This window comes from Camelus ferus, chromosome 2 (assembly GCF_009834535.1).
Source record: "Camelus ferus isolate YT-003-E chromosome 2, BCGSAC_Cfer_1.0, whole genome shotgun sequence".
NCBI lineage: Eukaryota > Metazoa > Chordata > Mammalia > Artiodactyla > Camelidae > Camelus > Camelus ferus.
In genome coordinates, this window is record NC_045697.1 from 101,137,394 (window position 1) to 101,155,165 (window position 17,772).

A 17,772-nucleotide genomic window follows, 5' to 3' on the forward strand; every position below is an offset into this window, starting at 1 on the left:
GAGGAATTGCTGCATTTCTCAATTCAAGAGGAAAAGGTCTCCGGAAAAAAAATCATTCCATAAGTTTATATACTGATGCTTAGAAGATAAAACAGCTTCACGAAAGGCAAAGGATCTAACAAGAAGTTGGCTTTGAATCCCATCTCTCTCTGTCCTTTAGTCACTAGAGTCTCAGCAACACGCAAGCAGCAGGGCTGACGCTACTGTGCGAGGTCAGGTATGGGTGACGGGGAGGGAGACCAGTGGGGCCCTGGGGCTGCGATCTCACTGACTGAGCCCCTCTTCTACCCTACTATTGTACTCCTTTGACCTTGGCATTCTGGTAGTCCAGCAGAAGGCCCTTCACTATTCGCCATTTCCCTTTTTACTATGAGACCAGATCAACTCATAACTTAGTCTCATGTCTGATCAAACCAGCAACCTGACTGACAACCCCTGAATCCCAGTATTTCCGTTCTTACGACCCTAATGCCGGCTGTGTAAGTATCTACTCCAGCCCCCTGCATAAGTCCCTCTGGACACAAAGAGGCCTTCCTTGACCTTCTATATCCATAACAGTCCCTCCGTTCCCCAAGTCAACTACCTCTCCCTCAGGCACGTTCTATATAGTTGCCCTGTTTCTGTCTACATAGAACTTAACACTATCTAAAGTTATTTTATTTATAAGTTTTCTATGCTCCCAACACAACTGAGATGAATGAATGACTTGTACTTGTTAGACTTCACTCCAGCCTCTATGTCCCCACATTCCTATCATAACTGACATGAGGCTGTTGACACATAAGAAATGTGCTTCGATGTACCCTGTATCTGGTCTCTTGGCTTCCACTAGGTATCAGTCATCAAAGTGTAAGTTATTTCAAGAATATGACATCACAGTGTCAAATAAAAACCACGAGGACCACATGTACATACACATGCCATTCTCTCCTATGTACTTAACATGCACTGGTGACTATTGCTTTGGATGCATATGTGGTGTCCATTATAAACATATGTAAACACATTCTTCTAAATGTTATATTGACTCCAGAGATAGAAAGTGGAGGCACACGACAGTAAACATTATAAAAATAATTGGGGGGGGATAAACTTAAGAAATGGTTCATAGGAATTTCTTTCCTGTCATATCTTTGCCCAATTATTCATCTCTATAAATTTTCCACAATGCTTTCAAGAAAGAGCTGTAACCAGATTGTAAAAAGTGCTCTCTCTTCTTAAAGGCCAGCTTTGTTGAAATGAAAACAATTTCATTAAACTGTAAGCAAAAATCTGTGTTCTCTTGGGTTTTTAATTATTTTTCTCTTTGTGAAAGTAAAAAGGGTATCAGTACACTCAAGTGAAACAATGAAAGACGTGGAATCACAGTTGCAGGTGTAAAGGTGAATGACATAATTTAAATGCGGTCAGCCGCTGGAAAGACAGTCGACAATGGGCAAGCAATACTCATTTTTTTCAGTACATGCTTATCTTGTGCTATCAAGAAATTTTTAGCCAATTAGCTTGCTCAATTGACTAAGCGCTCCTACCTCATTTACTTGAATAAAGATGTAGCAGAGGAACTTCAACAAGATAGAATGATTTTACAGCAGCATACAAAGCAGAAACAAATCCCTGATAGAAAAAAAAACTTGTACAAAGCAATAGGACACCTACAAAATGAGTGACTGTCTTCCCAATTTAAAAAGCAGGGCCACTGAAACTCTCAATATACTTGAATACTTTGGTTAAAAAAATCAAGAATCAAATATAAAAAAAAAAATTTAGTTGGAAAATTAGGTAGGAAAAAAGCCTGTTACCTTATTCTATTTTCTTTCCTAGATTTTTTAAAGATGCTTTGCTTTCTTTCTGAGTAAATAAATATGCACATTCTTAAACAATGATAAAAATATTTAAGAAACTATTATTCTCCCTTTATTAATTATGAAATGAAGCCAACTATATAATAGTTGAAGTCTTGAATAATTTGTGAGATTAAAAAAATTCAAAGAAAAAAAGTGACTAAAATATACCGTGAAATCTACAGGGGTTTAGCTGTAATCTCCTTGAAAGAGTAGTTTAAAAAAAAAAAATCTTCCAGAAATGGTACAGTTGAGGATCTTAAAGTGCTACAAGCATAACAAACAGTTTGCGAAACAGTACTTTCCTGGATGAACAACACAATTCCCTGAAGATGCTAAATAACTTTCTCTGGTTTATTCATCAGGCTTTTCTTGCCATATGACAAAATAAAATTACCTGTTGTTAGGAATTCTAGTGTATTTTTTGAATACATGTGAAAAAAAGAATATCAAAGTTTTTTTTTTTTTAACGGGAGGAATATTCTTAATGAATAAATTCTCACAGCTGCTCATCTCTTAGATCTATTCAAAGCCAGAAATGTAAGCGACAATAGCATTACTCCTGAACTTGACTGTGATTTCAAAATAACTAGTATAGTTAGGTTTTTAGACAAGATAGATTAACTTTAATTGAAATAGAAGAGAGGTATTTGGCCCAGACATGCTGTCTCTTGAGAGCTGGCCCCTACGTTTGACCAACAGCCTCCACTCCAATTGCTTTTGCTCCCTTCAGATTTCTCTGTTCTCCAAGATACAAATAAGAAGGTGTGATTTGTGTTTTGAAATATACTGGATTAGTCTAACAAATCTTCATTTTTCAGAAGTCCTGCTAAAAAGGTAAAAAATGAATTTCTTCTCTTAAAGAAAGAAAGATGGGTAGATAGAGGCTCAAGTAGCAAGAGTTACAGTCAGTGAGTCAACACGTGCCCCAGGCCTTCTTTGCTACTCAGCTCCCTTTCTGAAAACGAATTTTTTCTATATGTGACAACATCTGACAATGCTCTAGAAAAATAAATAAAGAAAAAAAGTATAGTTTTATTGGTGTTACCACAGAAGTTTCCTGAGTTTTCACATTTCTGTCTGTTTCTCAATACCTGGGAAAATTAAAAAAATCTAGAATTCTTAACTTACAGCACCATTTAGCTACATTTATTACAAAAAAAAAAAAAGTTTCAAAAAATGAGTTATACAGAAAACCAGAATGCTGACAATGCTAAATGTTGGTGAAGACGTGGAGTAACTTATATACTGCTGGTGGGAAAGCACGGTGGTACAGCCGCTTTGCAAAAGAGTTTGACAGTTTCTCTCAAAACTAAACATACTCTCACCATATGATCCAGCAGTTGTGCTCCTTGGTCTTTACCCCGCAAATGGTGAAAACCAATGTCTACACAAAAGCTTGTACACAGGTGTTTCTAGCAGCTTCACTCATAATTACTAAAACTTGGAAGTTACCAAGATGTCCTTCAGCAGGTGACTAGATAAATAAACTGTGGTACATCCATACATTGGAATATTATTCAACCTATGCTAAAAAGAAGTGAGCTATCAAGCCATGAAAAGATATGGAGAAAAATTAAATAAAAAGAAAGAAGCCAATCTGAAAGGGCTACATTCTGTATGATTCTGCCTGACACTCTGGAAAAGGCAAAACTATGGAGACAGTAAAAAGATCAGTGGTTGCCAGGGGTTAGGGGAGAGGGTGGGATGCCTTGGCAAAGCACAGACAACTCTCACAGCAGTGAACACACTAAGTATGATACTACAATGATGGATACGTGTCATTATACATTGTCCAAACCCAAAAGAAAGGGTTGAACCCTAATATAAACAATGGGTGACAATAATCTCTCACTGTAAGTTCATCAACTGGAACAAATGTACCAGTTTGGCAGGGGATGTTGAAAATGGGGAAAGATATGCATTTGTGGGGATGCAGTTATATGGAAAATTTCTGTAACCTTCTGCTCAATTTTGATGTGAACCTGAAATTGCTTTAAAAATAAAGTCTATAAAAAAGAGAAAACAAACAAAACAGAAAATTATGGTCATTATCTCAATACGTTCAAAACATGCTTCAAAATGTAGTATTTTGAGTAAAGGATATAAATTTGAGACTTATTTCATTATATAATGCAAATGTATATTGTTTTTAAGTTGGGACTTCAAACCACTAAAAACTACTAGACAATGAATGCATATATTTCAATTTGCTCATAACCTTGTAAAAATATATACTAATATTTAAAGATTTGGATACCAAAATGTATCTGGTGTCTGCACATGAAATTGAATACATGCATGTACAATTCCATTCAGAACAAAAAAAAAAAAACTTCATTACAGATACAATGTAAAGACACTGGTGAACCTTCAAAATATTTCAGAACCATGAGAGAAAAAAAATACTCTCTCTAAATAGTTCATGTGAACCATATTTCTACCCTCTTTAAATACTATTTTGCAGCTAATTCCTTAATGGCGTTTTGCAGTCATGCCCAATTTAAACAAAAAGCAGCTCCTCCTCATTAACTAAGAAGTGGACTAGCCTCAAGGTGCACATTTTCACTTGATCCTTTGATAAAGCTACACATTTCTACGTGTGACAGATCTTTAGAGTTGCTTAAGCAAGTCAAAGCTTTGAATTAAATTCTCAAAATGTCAAGGATCTTCCCACAATATCAAGATGGAAGAGTTAGGGGACAATTTTGAGTGAATGAGACTGAAAGGCACAAACTTTGAAAGTGGCAGCAAGGAGGATAAAGGAAAACTTACATGAGCCCAGTCTCCAGCCCAAGGAGCAGATAATTAGACACATGGATTTTGAGAAATGTTGATTAGCAATAAATCCAGTCACTTTATTAGAATGAGTGCTGGGCACCGGATTTGTGGTAAGCAGACCTGGTTGAGTGGCACAACTCCATCACCACTGAGCCCTCAGTGCTTGGTCATGAACTGACCTGCCCCACAGCTCAGATTCTTTATTTACAAATTGGGGGAAATAATACTCACCTTATAGAATGAAATTTCTTATAGAACAGTATTCATGAAAGCTTACAAAATATATAATGATATAACTAACGAACCTAAAGTTGTAAACTATATGTACAAATGACTCTAATATTTATAGCTATAAATAAATATGATGGAATTCCTTACCAAGGATGAATTCCAACTGTGGTTCATTTGGAGACTTCTGAATACCTATGAATAGTAGGAACACATTTAGAATAAAGACATCGGACTTGTTATCAAAAATATGTCAATATATATTACTTTCACCCTGCCCAGACTGTATAAACGCAGTATTTAGCAGGACAAATAAACTCAGTTATAACTTTCCAGACTTATACATAAGGAGTTAGTTCTCAGGGCAGGGCATTATAGCAAAACTACATATGACTAAAAATCTGACTGATCTATTTATCTCCATAGCCATTAAAAAACTCAGAAATATTGGTTTTGTAAGCCATGACAAATATAAAACATGTTTTTCAACTGTTCCTCTTTCTTTTGGATACATGTAGACAGAGATGGAACCCTCACAAAGGAGGACCTCACCGAAGTCCTCTCTTACACTGATTCCTCTTTCACGCCCCTTCAGCCTGGTGTTAATAGTAAATTATTAATTAAAGGGCTATCTTTGCTTAGGTTATACAGAACATGATGGTGATTACTCTGTCAACTTATTGATAGCTCAAATCAGCATTCGGTTAGATGTGTCTATTCCTTTCTTTGGCAATTAAAAACATGGCTAAATAATTTAAGATGAAGTGGGGGGGGGGGAAGTGAGTCAGAACAAAGGTAAGGAGATGGGAACATCTAAAGGTTAGTAGTTAGAAAGATAAGGCTGTGGCAAGTGATAATGTGGTAGGTGGATTCTCAAAGACCACACACACAGCGCAGGGGCTTCCTAAACAAGAGTGGATGAGGACTGGGATGACATTTGTTCCAACTCCTGGCTGCCCAAAGAAGCAGAACTAAAATTTATGGAAAAGTAAACCAGTGTGCAGTAAATGTAAGAATATTTTAAAAATTATTTTCTTGTTTATTTGCACAGGTGCATTCAGATACAATTTTAGTTTATTAGCATTTGGTCATGAATACACTGTTAGAAACACCTCTTTGTATAAAAATCATGTTTTTTTATTTACAGAGTTCACATTTTTTTTTGTACAGTAACCATTTATTTTTTTTTCCTGCTGACATTTAACAATGCTATGGTTAACAATTTTAGGCTTTCTGAGAGAGGTTGAAGTGACAGTCATTAGGAGGGTCTTTGTTAATCTCAAAGAGTGTGGATTTTTGAAAAAGTTATTAACAATTCTGCTGGAAGCTCTGACAATCAAATTTCTCAAAAAAATGCATCCAACCAATACCATTCCCTAAAGATTATTTTTATAATGTAAATTAGATGAGAGGTTAGGCATATGTTTGCCTGTGTTAAATAAGTGGGCAACAGGAATCTTCTGAAAAGAAAAGAAAAAGAAGATGAAGGAGAATTAATAAAACAGCCACATTTAGGCTAACAAATCGCTTATTCTTATGCTTGCCCTTAAAATGGTCAACTGACCTGACTGACCACTTGCTACTTACAGCTCCAGACCCGTTGTTAAAATAAAGCTATTAATTCACTCTTTCCACTTTATTCCAGTAATCAAAAGTAATAATTATACTTGGCTTCTGAGTTGTTCAACAGGGAGAAGGTCACAGAACTGTAACCTTACAAAATACCAAGAAGACCACGCCTTGGGCGCTTGGAGATAAAGAGATCGAAAAAGTGACAACCGCTGTCCTCTACAGAGTTGGCTGCCTGGAGACATTATGACAGCACTGTAAGTCTTCTGATGAGAAAATGATTCTGTTGATTGTTATCTATGCTTTATTGTTTAAGCCATGGCTATATAACCCCACCCTACCCCCAAGGTGGGCTCAAAGTTGTGAAGGCACCAGCCTGCTGTGAGTCCCCTTCACCTGGCAAAGTAATAAAGCTGCCTTTTTTCTTCTAAGCTCCAAGACCCCGTCTCTGAGTTTCAATTTGGCTCCTCAGGGACAGGGCCGATCTTTCAGCAACAAAGACACAACTTATGTTTAACAATAAAACCCAAGCTCTAGAATTTTAAGCATGAGAGAAAACATAGAATTCTTCTGATGATTTTAATTAGTGGAGTAGCACAAAAACCGAAGTTAATGTTCAAATGCAAATCTTGGCCAAATCTCCAAGCTTGCTCTATTTACGTGACTAAGCGCTCTCAGGTGTGGCAGTGACAGTCTGGGCATCTAGTGAAACCACGGTGCCCTAATGCTTTCAACTCAACTGTCTTCGGTTTTAAAGAGAAAATTTCTAGGTTCTAAAAAAAAATAATTCCACATGAGATTATAAAAACATTAAAAAGAAAATGTACTTAAAAAGTACTTAGTGTCTTAACACATGTTCAAGAACTACGATTCTACTATTTGATATTTAACCATTTCATAGACTATCATCTACCCCATCTAAGTAAAGGATAGGAGGCATATCGTAGACTCACAACACTGAAATAAATGGTGTAAAGGAAAAAAAGTTGGTTAATATGGGGGTGCACACACACTCACTTGTGAACTGAAAGTCCCCAGGATCATTTGCCTGGGGTGCGGGAAGAAAGTGCTGGCCTTCTTCTGATGCTTCTTCCTCTTTGATTTCCATGATCTCAGTTCTTCTCAGTTCTTTAAATCTTCCAAATGTTCACGCCCAAATGTCACTGCCAATGATTCCTCGTTTAATACAGACGTATCTTCACACGAAAGTCTGGATATCCCACTCTGAAATTCTGCACTTAGGAAACAGCAACAGCAAACATCTCAGTCACTCCAGAATTCAGGATGAAGCTAAGAATTAAAGTCAGGTAGAGCCCACAGCTACCTTCATGTGAATTTCCTTCCTGCCTATCCCACTTTTATTATTACAACCAGTCCACCCAATTGATGTACCATAAAGTCTGGGTTAAATGGGTATTCTCTGTGCAGTCATTTTATGGTCATATGAGGGACTTCTAAATCCTGAAAGGTTTATTCTTTCTCTTCTAATTCATTTTGTAAAATAGCAGACAGCTATAGGGGCTGCTAACTTAATATGCACCTAAATTAGCAACAAGAGCAGGTACCATCTTGTCAAGGCACCAGCATGCTTTGCCAAGGTGAATATCACTACCACTCCTCCCATTAGAATTGCCCTTTACACTCATCTCTTCATCCACCCTTGTTAAAGCATTATTCGTGGGCACACGGAGATAATTTGGCATGAAACTCTTCTTCCAAGATGAGCCAATAGGTCGTTCAAGGGAGTTTCCAACCTCATCATTATCCAAAGAGTTTCTTGCTGCTCTGCTTAATAAAGTTTTAATCGTTTAATGATTGGGGTATATGGTGAAAAGAGTGAATAATAATTCTAAAAAGATAAAGCTCCAAGGAAAATAAAAGTAATGACAAAATGATGCAAATTAGCATGGGGAAAGAAAGCCTCCAAGAATTTAACACTCTGTTACACAGACAGCCGCAAATAGCTTCAAATTCATTTTGATATTTAGCATGATATACATGACCAAGAACGAATTAGGAAAAAAAAATCAATGTTGTTTTAAATCAAGTTGCCAGCTGAATTAAAATGCATAAAAATCTTTAAATGTCTACCCAATGCTATTTAATGAGATAGCAGCAATCGAGTTTGGTTTGGAATACTGATTTAGTCTCCAACTTCACAAATCCACAGACTCACTTGTTGTTCTTAACAAAGCAGTCTCATTTATAATTCGGCTCTAGTTTTTAAATATCATCTGGCAAAAATTAAATCCAGAAAGCATCTTGAATCTTTAGAAAATATTACAATAAAGTTGCAGATAAACACACATTGGCTTCCAAATATACAACTAGGAATACTTTCTGGGGTAAAGGACCATTGCACTATCAATAAGACCAAATCCATCAATTTGAAAATTATATCTGATTTATTTTTATTGAGTTATAGCTGATGTACAATACTATATGTTACAGGTAAACACTACAGTGATTCACAATTTTTAAAGGTTATACTCCATTTATAGTTATAAAATATTGGCCATATTCCCTGTTTTGTACAATGTATCTTTGTAGTTTATTTTATACATAATAGTCTGTACCTCTTGATCTCCTACAACTATATTAGAAATAAAAGCAAAAATAAACAATGGGACCTAATTAAACTTAAAAGCTTTTGCACAGGAAAATAAACCACTGACAAAACAGAAAGACAACCTATTGAATGTTAAAAATATTTGCAAATGATCTGCCCAAAAAGGGGTTAATATTCAAAATATACACACAGCTCATACAACTCAGTATCAAAAAACCAAACGACCCAATTAAAACCTGGGCAGAAGATCTGAATAGATATTTTTTCCAAAAAGGAAATACAGATCACAAACAGGAACATGAAAAGATGCTCAGCATCACGAATCATCAGGGAAATGCAAATCAAAACCACAATGAGATATCACCTCATCTGAATGGCTATCATCAAAAATTACACAAATAACAAATATCATTGAGGATGTGGAGAAAAGGAAGCCCTCCTACGCTATTAATGGGAAGGTAAATTAGTGTAGCCACTATGGAAAACAGTATGGAGATTCCTCAAAAAAAACTAAAAATAGAAGTATCATATGACTCAGCAATTCCACTTCTGGGTATATATCCAAGAAAAACAAAAACACTAATTAGAAAATATACATGCACCTCAATGTTCATAGCAGCACTACTTACAATAGCCAAGATATGAAAGCAACCTGAGTGTCCATCAAAAGACGAATGGATAAAAATGATGTGATACATACACATACATACACACACAACGAAATACTACTCAGCCATTAAAAAGAATAAAATTTTGCCATTTGCAACAACAAATGAACTTGGAGGGTATTACGTTAAGTGAAATAAGTCAGGTGGAGAAAGACAAATACCGTATGATATCACTTACATGTACAATCTAAACAATACAGCAAACTAGTGAATATAACAAAGAAGAAACAGACTCACAGATACAGAGAACAAATTAGTGGTTACGAGTTGAGAGAAGGAAGGGGGGCAGGGCATATAGGGGTAGAAAATTATATTTTGAATTAAGATAATGCTTTCTACTTTCCTTTTTGGGCTATTTACATTTGGAAGTTTTTTTTTTTCTAATAAGAACAGACGTATACTTATTACACCACATTCTCTTAAGAAACTATGACAAATGCCTTAGCATTAGTGGAGTAATATGTGTGGAAGACTGCAATGTATATGGGACTGGGATACAAGAAGCTTGTTAACTTCACTATACTTCTTGACCAAAGATCCAACCCCTAATCCTGATTAGTCATCTCAGAAATTGAAAAGGGGCCCTAAATAAGGCAATATTGATGAATCCTAGCAAACTAATAACCAGCACACTAATGGTGAATAATTAATAAATGTCAACTCTGTGTGTGGGTTGTGTGACTTGTGTAATCTGGGGGTGAGTAGAGAGGGCTGAAGTAAGATGCCACAAAGGCTCATTACCATGGTTCCATTTTAAGCGAACTACGCATTCAAAACTGAAAAATGAATTCAATTTCAGAGAGAAAGGAGACACGTAAACAAAATAAGGATTACATGACAACTTCTTATAACTCTATTCATTTTCATTCTATCTTTGTTGCATTTGAGGAAGAATTTCAGATTTGATACTATACCAAGGCACAGATCTCAAAAGGAATCAGTTGCATCACTAGCAAAATTCTAGAAAACCAAGCATTTCTAGCAGGGAAATACAGCATTTACCCATGGTTATGGTTAGGTGCAGTAGTTCCTTCTCTAGGTCTGTCTGGAAATTTTTTGGTTTAAAGAACCTGCATAAGAATAGATTGAGGTTTTTTACATACTACACAAAAATTTAAAATAGACAGCCAGAAAGACCAAACTTAATTCTTAACGCAGAAATAAGTCACGTTAAACATATCTTAAACAGAAGAGCAACATGATCATGTTTGACTTTTAGAACGTTTACTGGGTGTCAAAGTAGATAATATACTAGAAGGTGGCAACTTGATAAGGAAATCAATCTGTTTGGAGGTAATTTTATTACTCTAGAAAAATTAAATAACAAAAAGTGTCTATTTCAAAATGCAAGCAGATAACTAGAGAAGAGAATCTGGATTCAAAAAATTATTAAATAGAATTACCTAACCTTGGTGATGGAATTAGATGTGATATTAGAGTTGAGATAATGAAAGACAGAAATTTCAAGTGAAACTCAGTAAATTATGGACCATTAAACTATCTGGAGAATAAAGGAGGAATTGTAGTTAAGAATGGTAAGTTTAGTTTTAACCATGTTGCTTCCGAGATGCCTTAAGATATTCAGAAAACAGTTGTACACATGGGTCTAGGTCTCAGGAGAGATATTAAGGTTTGAAAATATATTTTTGGAAATCTTTGGCTAATAGTTGAAGTTAAAAGGATGCATGAAGTCACTGAAAGCAAGTGCATGTCATGAGAAGAAGGACTGAGGATTCAACCTCAAGGCACCAAATTATCTGAGGAAGCAGGAAGAGAAGTTAGCAGGGAAAGGCACTGGCAGTGATGGGAAGAGTAGCAGAGGAAGTGGTGAGGGAACAATGTCCTCACTCCTTTTAGCTGCTGTTCCTCAAGTAAACAATATCAATGGGTTAAGAGACTGCTTTATTTTTTTAAAGAATGGGGATACTTGAGCATATTTAAGTGCTGAAAGGGCATAGCCAAGAGAAAAAAAGAGGAATCAAATATTAAGGAGAAAGGGGGATGATTGCTGGGGCAAGGAAAAATCTAGATGCTAATCTTTGCTGTAATGAGAGGAAGGGGATAAATAGAAAAAGAGATATGATCTGCAAAGTAAGGGACAGAAACTTGAGGATATCCTACCCAATAGCTTCAGTTTTGTGTTTTGGTTCTTTTCAGGAAAAAGGCATATTTGTGAACTATGGATAAGGAGAGACTTCTCAGCTTGACTTCAAAAGCATAGTTCATAAAGGAAAGTATTAATACATTTGACTATATTAAAATTAAAATATTCTGTAAGCAAAAGATACCATAAAGCGTGAGATAACAAAGTACATACCAGAAAAATATATTTATAACACAGGAGTTTTCAGTTTCTGTTTAGACAAAAATGTAAAGAATATTACTCCTACCATAAACTCAAGAAAAGCTGAATAATACATAGTATCATAACTTTTCCTTAACTAATCAGAGACCTGAGGTCTCAGAGCAAACTCACCAGGCTGAAACCTAGGGAAGGATAAATGCCTCTAAGGAGGAGAACTCTCTTGCACAGAAGGAAGAGATGTCAGGCCCCAAACAAGCTGGTAATAAGAATGCAACCAAAATATAATGATTTACTAAGGGTCAGGGTAGGCTAGCATGAGTGTATAGAGCTACTGGGGGCCAGAAACTCAAGGGTAGTTTGTACCCACTAACAGACTTTTCATGGACTTCATCAGATGCTCATAAGAAAGACTGAGAGCAGAGTAGGAACTGAAGAAAGCATCCCTTGGTGATGCAGGCCTGTGGGAGGAGAGCAGCAGTAATTGCAGAAAAACATAGCACAGACTAGGATCCTCCTCTTCAGAACAAGAATGGCAGACCCTGTTACCATCAGGGCACAGGTGAAAACTCACTGCAGTTAGGGGATGGAAACAAGAGAGGAGAAGGCAAGTTTCCAGGGATCAGATCATTAGAGATCCTGTAATCCTGTACATATAAGAGAGGAAAAGGACCACTGAGAAAGCTCCATCCCTAAGACCCAAGAATATAGACCTCGCCAAAGATCACAGCTGAAATAGGACAACAGAGAATGTCTCTGCTCCTGACTACCAGGGCAGCAGACACTAAGAAATAAGTAACAGTGCAGTACCACCAGGGGAGACACAAAAGCATGAAGAGTGGATCTCTCTGATGCAGAAGCTCCCAGGAAAAGCCTAACGTGGAAGGTGGAGAACAAATTCTCCAACCACACAAACCCTACCCTAAACACAAGTGAATGCTAGAGGGATTTGGAGCTAGTGGTGCACTAAGAGTGGTCATAGAAACAACAAAACCCAAACCCAGCTCAGTTTCTGACTAGATTGATTCAACTCCCCCAACACATGAATTAAAAGCTTAGCAGAAGAAGAGGAATGCCCATTTCCAGGCCTAAGTACCAGACTCTTCTATCCTACATACTACACAAAGAAGATGAAGATAAAGAAGAATAACAAAACAACAATAACAACATAATCAAGGGAAAAAGCAAATAAGCAATCAGAGAACCAGACTCAGATATGGCAAAAAAAAATTGAAAGACAGAAAGAGAATATACAAAAGACTATAGTGGAAAAGGTAGATGATGTGCATGACCAGATGGAAATTTTTAGCAGAGACAGAAAATATTGAAAAGAATCAAATGGAAATGTTAGGAATGAGAATGCCTTTGACAGGCTCATCAGTAGATATGAACACGATCAAAGAAATTATCAATGAACTTGGAGATAGGCCAATAGAAATGATCCAAACTGAAACAAAAAGAAAAAAGTGAAAATGTATGAGAGCATTCAAAAACTGTGAGATATCAACCAAAATGCATTATTTGAACCTCAGAAGACAGAAAAAGACAAAAAAATTTTTGAAAAGATAATGGCCTAGTATTTTCCAAAAATATTTAAAGACACCAAAACACCGATCAAAGAAACTCAGAAAACATCAAGCCAAGTAGTGATACACACACACATGCACCAATAAATAACCAAGCAAATTAAAGAAACAAATTTTTTTTAAAACTCTACATATACTACTGAAAACCAAAGATAAGGAAAAATTTTTGAGGGAACCAGAGCAAAAAAGGCAAATTACATATAGAGTAACAAAAATAAAATATTTTGGACTTGTTAGATACTATGTAAGTGACAGCTTTAAAGTTCTGAAAGAAGAAAAACTGTCAACACCAAATTCTACACAAAATAAAAAGAACTTGTAAAAATTAAGGGAGAGAAAGATGTTCACCCAGACAAATAAAAACTGGCAAATTCATTATAAGCACACCTTCATGGCAAGGAAAATTAAAGGAAGTTATTCTAGCATGACATAACAGAACGATACTTGGATCCACAAAATAAATGAAGAGCACTATAAATGCTATAAAAGAAAATAAGTGTTAATTTTCATCATTTCTAACTTTGACTATAAAAGATAATTTCTCAAGGCAAGGGTTGGCATAGTTTTTCTGTTAAGGACAGACAGTAAATATTTTAGTCTTTTGGGTCCATACGTGCTTTGTCACAATCACTTAGCTCTATAGCTATAGTGTGAAAGCAACCATTGATGATACATAAACATGGCCATGTTACAGTAATATTTTATTTGCAAAACTAATTAGTATTCAAGACTGGACCTGCAGGCTAACATTTGCCAACCACTGATCTAGAGCAGAAATAGTAGCAATGTATTGTATGCTTACAGTATTTGTAAAAAAATAATATATAACTTCAATAGCAAGAATGATAGGAGGAGGGAATAGGGAGTTATTATTGTTCTTACACTAAAAGTACAGTATATAATTATATCACTAAAATATACGAAAGTAGACTGTGATTAACTAAAATGTGTATGGTAGTTCCTATGGTAACCACTAACATTTTTTAAAGAATAAGCTAATAGTGGAGGAAAAATGGAATAAAAAATACACAGTAATACAAAGGCAGGGAAAAAAGAACAAAAAAGTTGGAATAAACAGAAGACAACTAGCAAAATGTTTTTAATCCAACTGTGTCAATAATTACATTAAATATAAACTATCTACACACACACACACCCCTCAATTAAAAAAGAGACTCTCAACTTGGATAAAAAAGCAAGGCTATATGACTATATGCTTCATAGTTATATTAAAATATAATGACATAGATAGGTTAAAACAAAAGGATAAAAAATTTATACCACACAAACATTTATTAAAAAAAAAACTAGAGTTGCTATAGTAATATCAGATAGAATAGATTTCACATCAAGGAATATCAACAGGGACATTATATAATGATGAATGGTTAATTCACCAAGAAGACATAACAAATCCTAAAGGTAAATGCACCTAACAGCAGAGCTTCATAATACATGAAGCAAAACTTGAAAGAACTGGAAGAAGAAATAGACAAATCCACAGTGATATGCTTGGAGACATCAACATCCCTCTCTCAGTAATGGATAGAACAACTGAACAAAAAATCAGTGAGGATATAGAAGACTTAGATATCACTACCAACAAATTGACCTAATTGACATTTATAACAGAATGAACCCAACAACAGAAATATACAGGTTTTTTTCAAAGTATGCACAAAACATTCATTAAGATTATATCCTAGGTCATAAAACAAACTAACAAATTTAAGAGAATTGCAATAAAAACAAAGGTGTCCATATACACACGCACTCATACTCATTTGAATCAGAATGCAATCAGGACACTTCATATCAAAATACAAATGGAGGGAAATTCATAGTATTAAATGCTTACAATAGAAAAGAGGTCTCAAATCAATGATCTAAGCTGTCATCTTATAACTAGACAAGGAGCCAATTAAACCTAAAACAAGCAGAAAAAGGAAATAATGTATGTAATAAACATGACTGATGAAGATTTAGTTTCCAGAATATCTTAGGAATGTTAGCAAAACAACCCAGTAGAAAAAAGTACCAAAACACGTAAACAGGTAATTCAAAAACATTTAACACAAATTGCCAAGAAACAGATTCTGAACTTTACTAATTATCATGGAAATGCAAATTAAAACCACATGAGACATAATTATATAACCATCAATAAGTATACATTTTAAAGTCGCAAAACCTTAAATATTGATAAGGATTTAGAGCAACATAAACTTCTAAGCGCTGATGTTCTAATCACAATGGAAAATCATTTGGTAATATCTACTAACATTGAAAGCAATTCTACTTCCAAAGAGATTCTGGAAAAATTCTTGTAAGTGCATATCACAAGACAGTTAAAAGAATGTTCATAACAAATCAACTTCGAATGATAAAATCTTGAAGCAGGCTAAATGTCCATCCATAAGAAAACAGATGAATATAATATGGTCTATTCATTCCATATAGAATGGATTTTCATTTCACGTATCAACATTGATTAACTTCACAAACACAGTATAGAGGAAAGAGGAGAAAGAGTGAGAAGAGGTGTATGACAGGGAGAGAAGGGGAGAGGGAGAGAGAGATTGAGAGGGATGATGACACTTAGAAAAAATTTTAAAATATGTGAACTAATACTCTAGCTCTGTACTGTGTAAGGTTACGCACACATGAGGTACAATCACAGAGAAATGTATGATAAATACTAAAACAAGAATAGTTATGATGTTTGGGAGGAAGGGTGTGGGGATCTGATCAGGAAGGGGAACAGAGGGGTCTTCAACTGTATTGGAAAAGTTTGATTCATTAAACTGGGTAACAGGTACAAAACATCTACTATATTTTTCCTTTTTTAAAATTATTTGAACTGTCTTATTGATTTTGCACATTTAAAAAAATTTGGGGGGGGGGCGTTAGGCAGGAGGTAATTAGGTTTTTATTTATTTATTTATTTTTTAATGGAGATGCTAGGGATTGAACTGAGGACCTTGAGCACTCTACCACTGAGCTACCATACCCTCCCCCTCCTATATTATTCTTTATAACGTTAGTATGTTCTAAATACTCATCATGAGTTTAACTAAGCAAATTATGTAAATGTGTTGAGAGCAAATGGAGAGGAAGCAAGAGCTTTGAGAAGAAAGATGGAGTTTTCTGCGGACCTCTGAGGACTGGATGAGGGAACAAGGAACAAGTGGGGCGGCTGTATGGGTCCATCTGGGCCTGCAGACACAGGCTGGTGGAGGCCTCAGTCTGCCCAGCTGCTGTGCGGCTCGCTCCCTCAGGGCTCAGCAGCCTGGCGGGGAGGGACAGCTGAGTTGACATAGTGGTGGGGTTTTGTCTGCGGATGCAGTGACAGAAAGGTGAGGCCAAGGATATACTACTACTAAGGCAACTGAAAGGTTTCTAGGCAGGATTGAGAAGTCATTAAAGGAGAAGGATGTGACATCCTGGGGGCTGAGAGAAGAATTCAGTCCTATTGCCATGGGATAAATGGGTGGCTGAAATGGAGAGATGTTACTGGTCACTAGAGCAGGTGAGACAAAGAAACTGTGCCAACAAGGACGCTAGAGAGGTTTTTCCCATGGGAAAGACAATCGCCCAAGGGGAGAGCAGGCAGACCCTGGGGACCAAAGGAAGACTATGTGTCTGGTGGAAAAGTATGAAGAGAACAAAAGTTTGGCCGATGAGTGTGATAAATCAGGGTAGAGGTGTGGCACAGTCAGACATAACAGCTTAGGGAGTCTCTTGTGGCACCAGGAAAAGAGTGACCCTGCCTCTGGCTCTGTGTGTGTGGCCAGTCTACATTACAGTAGGAGGCAGGGAAGCAGAAAACTCCAGAAAAGCAGGTTTCTATTAAGACAAAGAAACCAAGAAAACATTTTCTGGAGAGGTAGAAAGTGCATGAAACTATTTTTTCATAGAAACAGAAGACCCCAAGGACCTTACATAGTATTTCAAGTGAGAGGAGCAGGGGGAGACAGAGTCATAGCCAACCATGCCCATGGCAAGATGGGGACGAAACAATGTGCAAAGATATATGACAGAACGCACTTGTGGCTTAGGGAGAATCCCAGATGACATGGATGAGAGGCATTGCACAAGGGGATGTTCTTGGGGTCTAAGTGGACCTCTGGTTAAAGATGCTTCCTGACCCATTCAGGCTGAGGTCCAAGCATGGAGTGTTGGAAGCCTGATGACACTATAGACCTACGACTTTCCTTTAGGTTTCCAA

The 17,772-nt window shown here is 36.3% G+C and overlaps 1 protein-coding gene across 1 annotated transcript in view; it reads right to left on the reverse strand.

The window, feature by feature from the left end:
• Positions 1–17,772, reverse strand: part of INPP4B (inositol polyphosphate-4-phosphatase type II B) — a 643,844-nt gene that overhangs the window by 304,639 nt on the left and 321,433 nt on the right. Inside the window, exons 4-5 of the mRNA XM_032464080.1 lie at positions 7,437–7,651; positions 5,001–5,045 (exon numbers count right to left, since the gene is read on the reverse strand). Of these exons, the coding sequence (XP_032319971.1) occupies positions 5,001–5,045; positions 7,437–7,527 (136 nt within the window). The 5' untranslated portion in view covers positions 7,528–7,651. The remainder of the gene's footprint in view (positions 1–5,000; positions 5,046–7,436; positions 7,652–17,772) is intronic.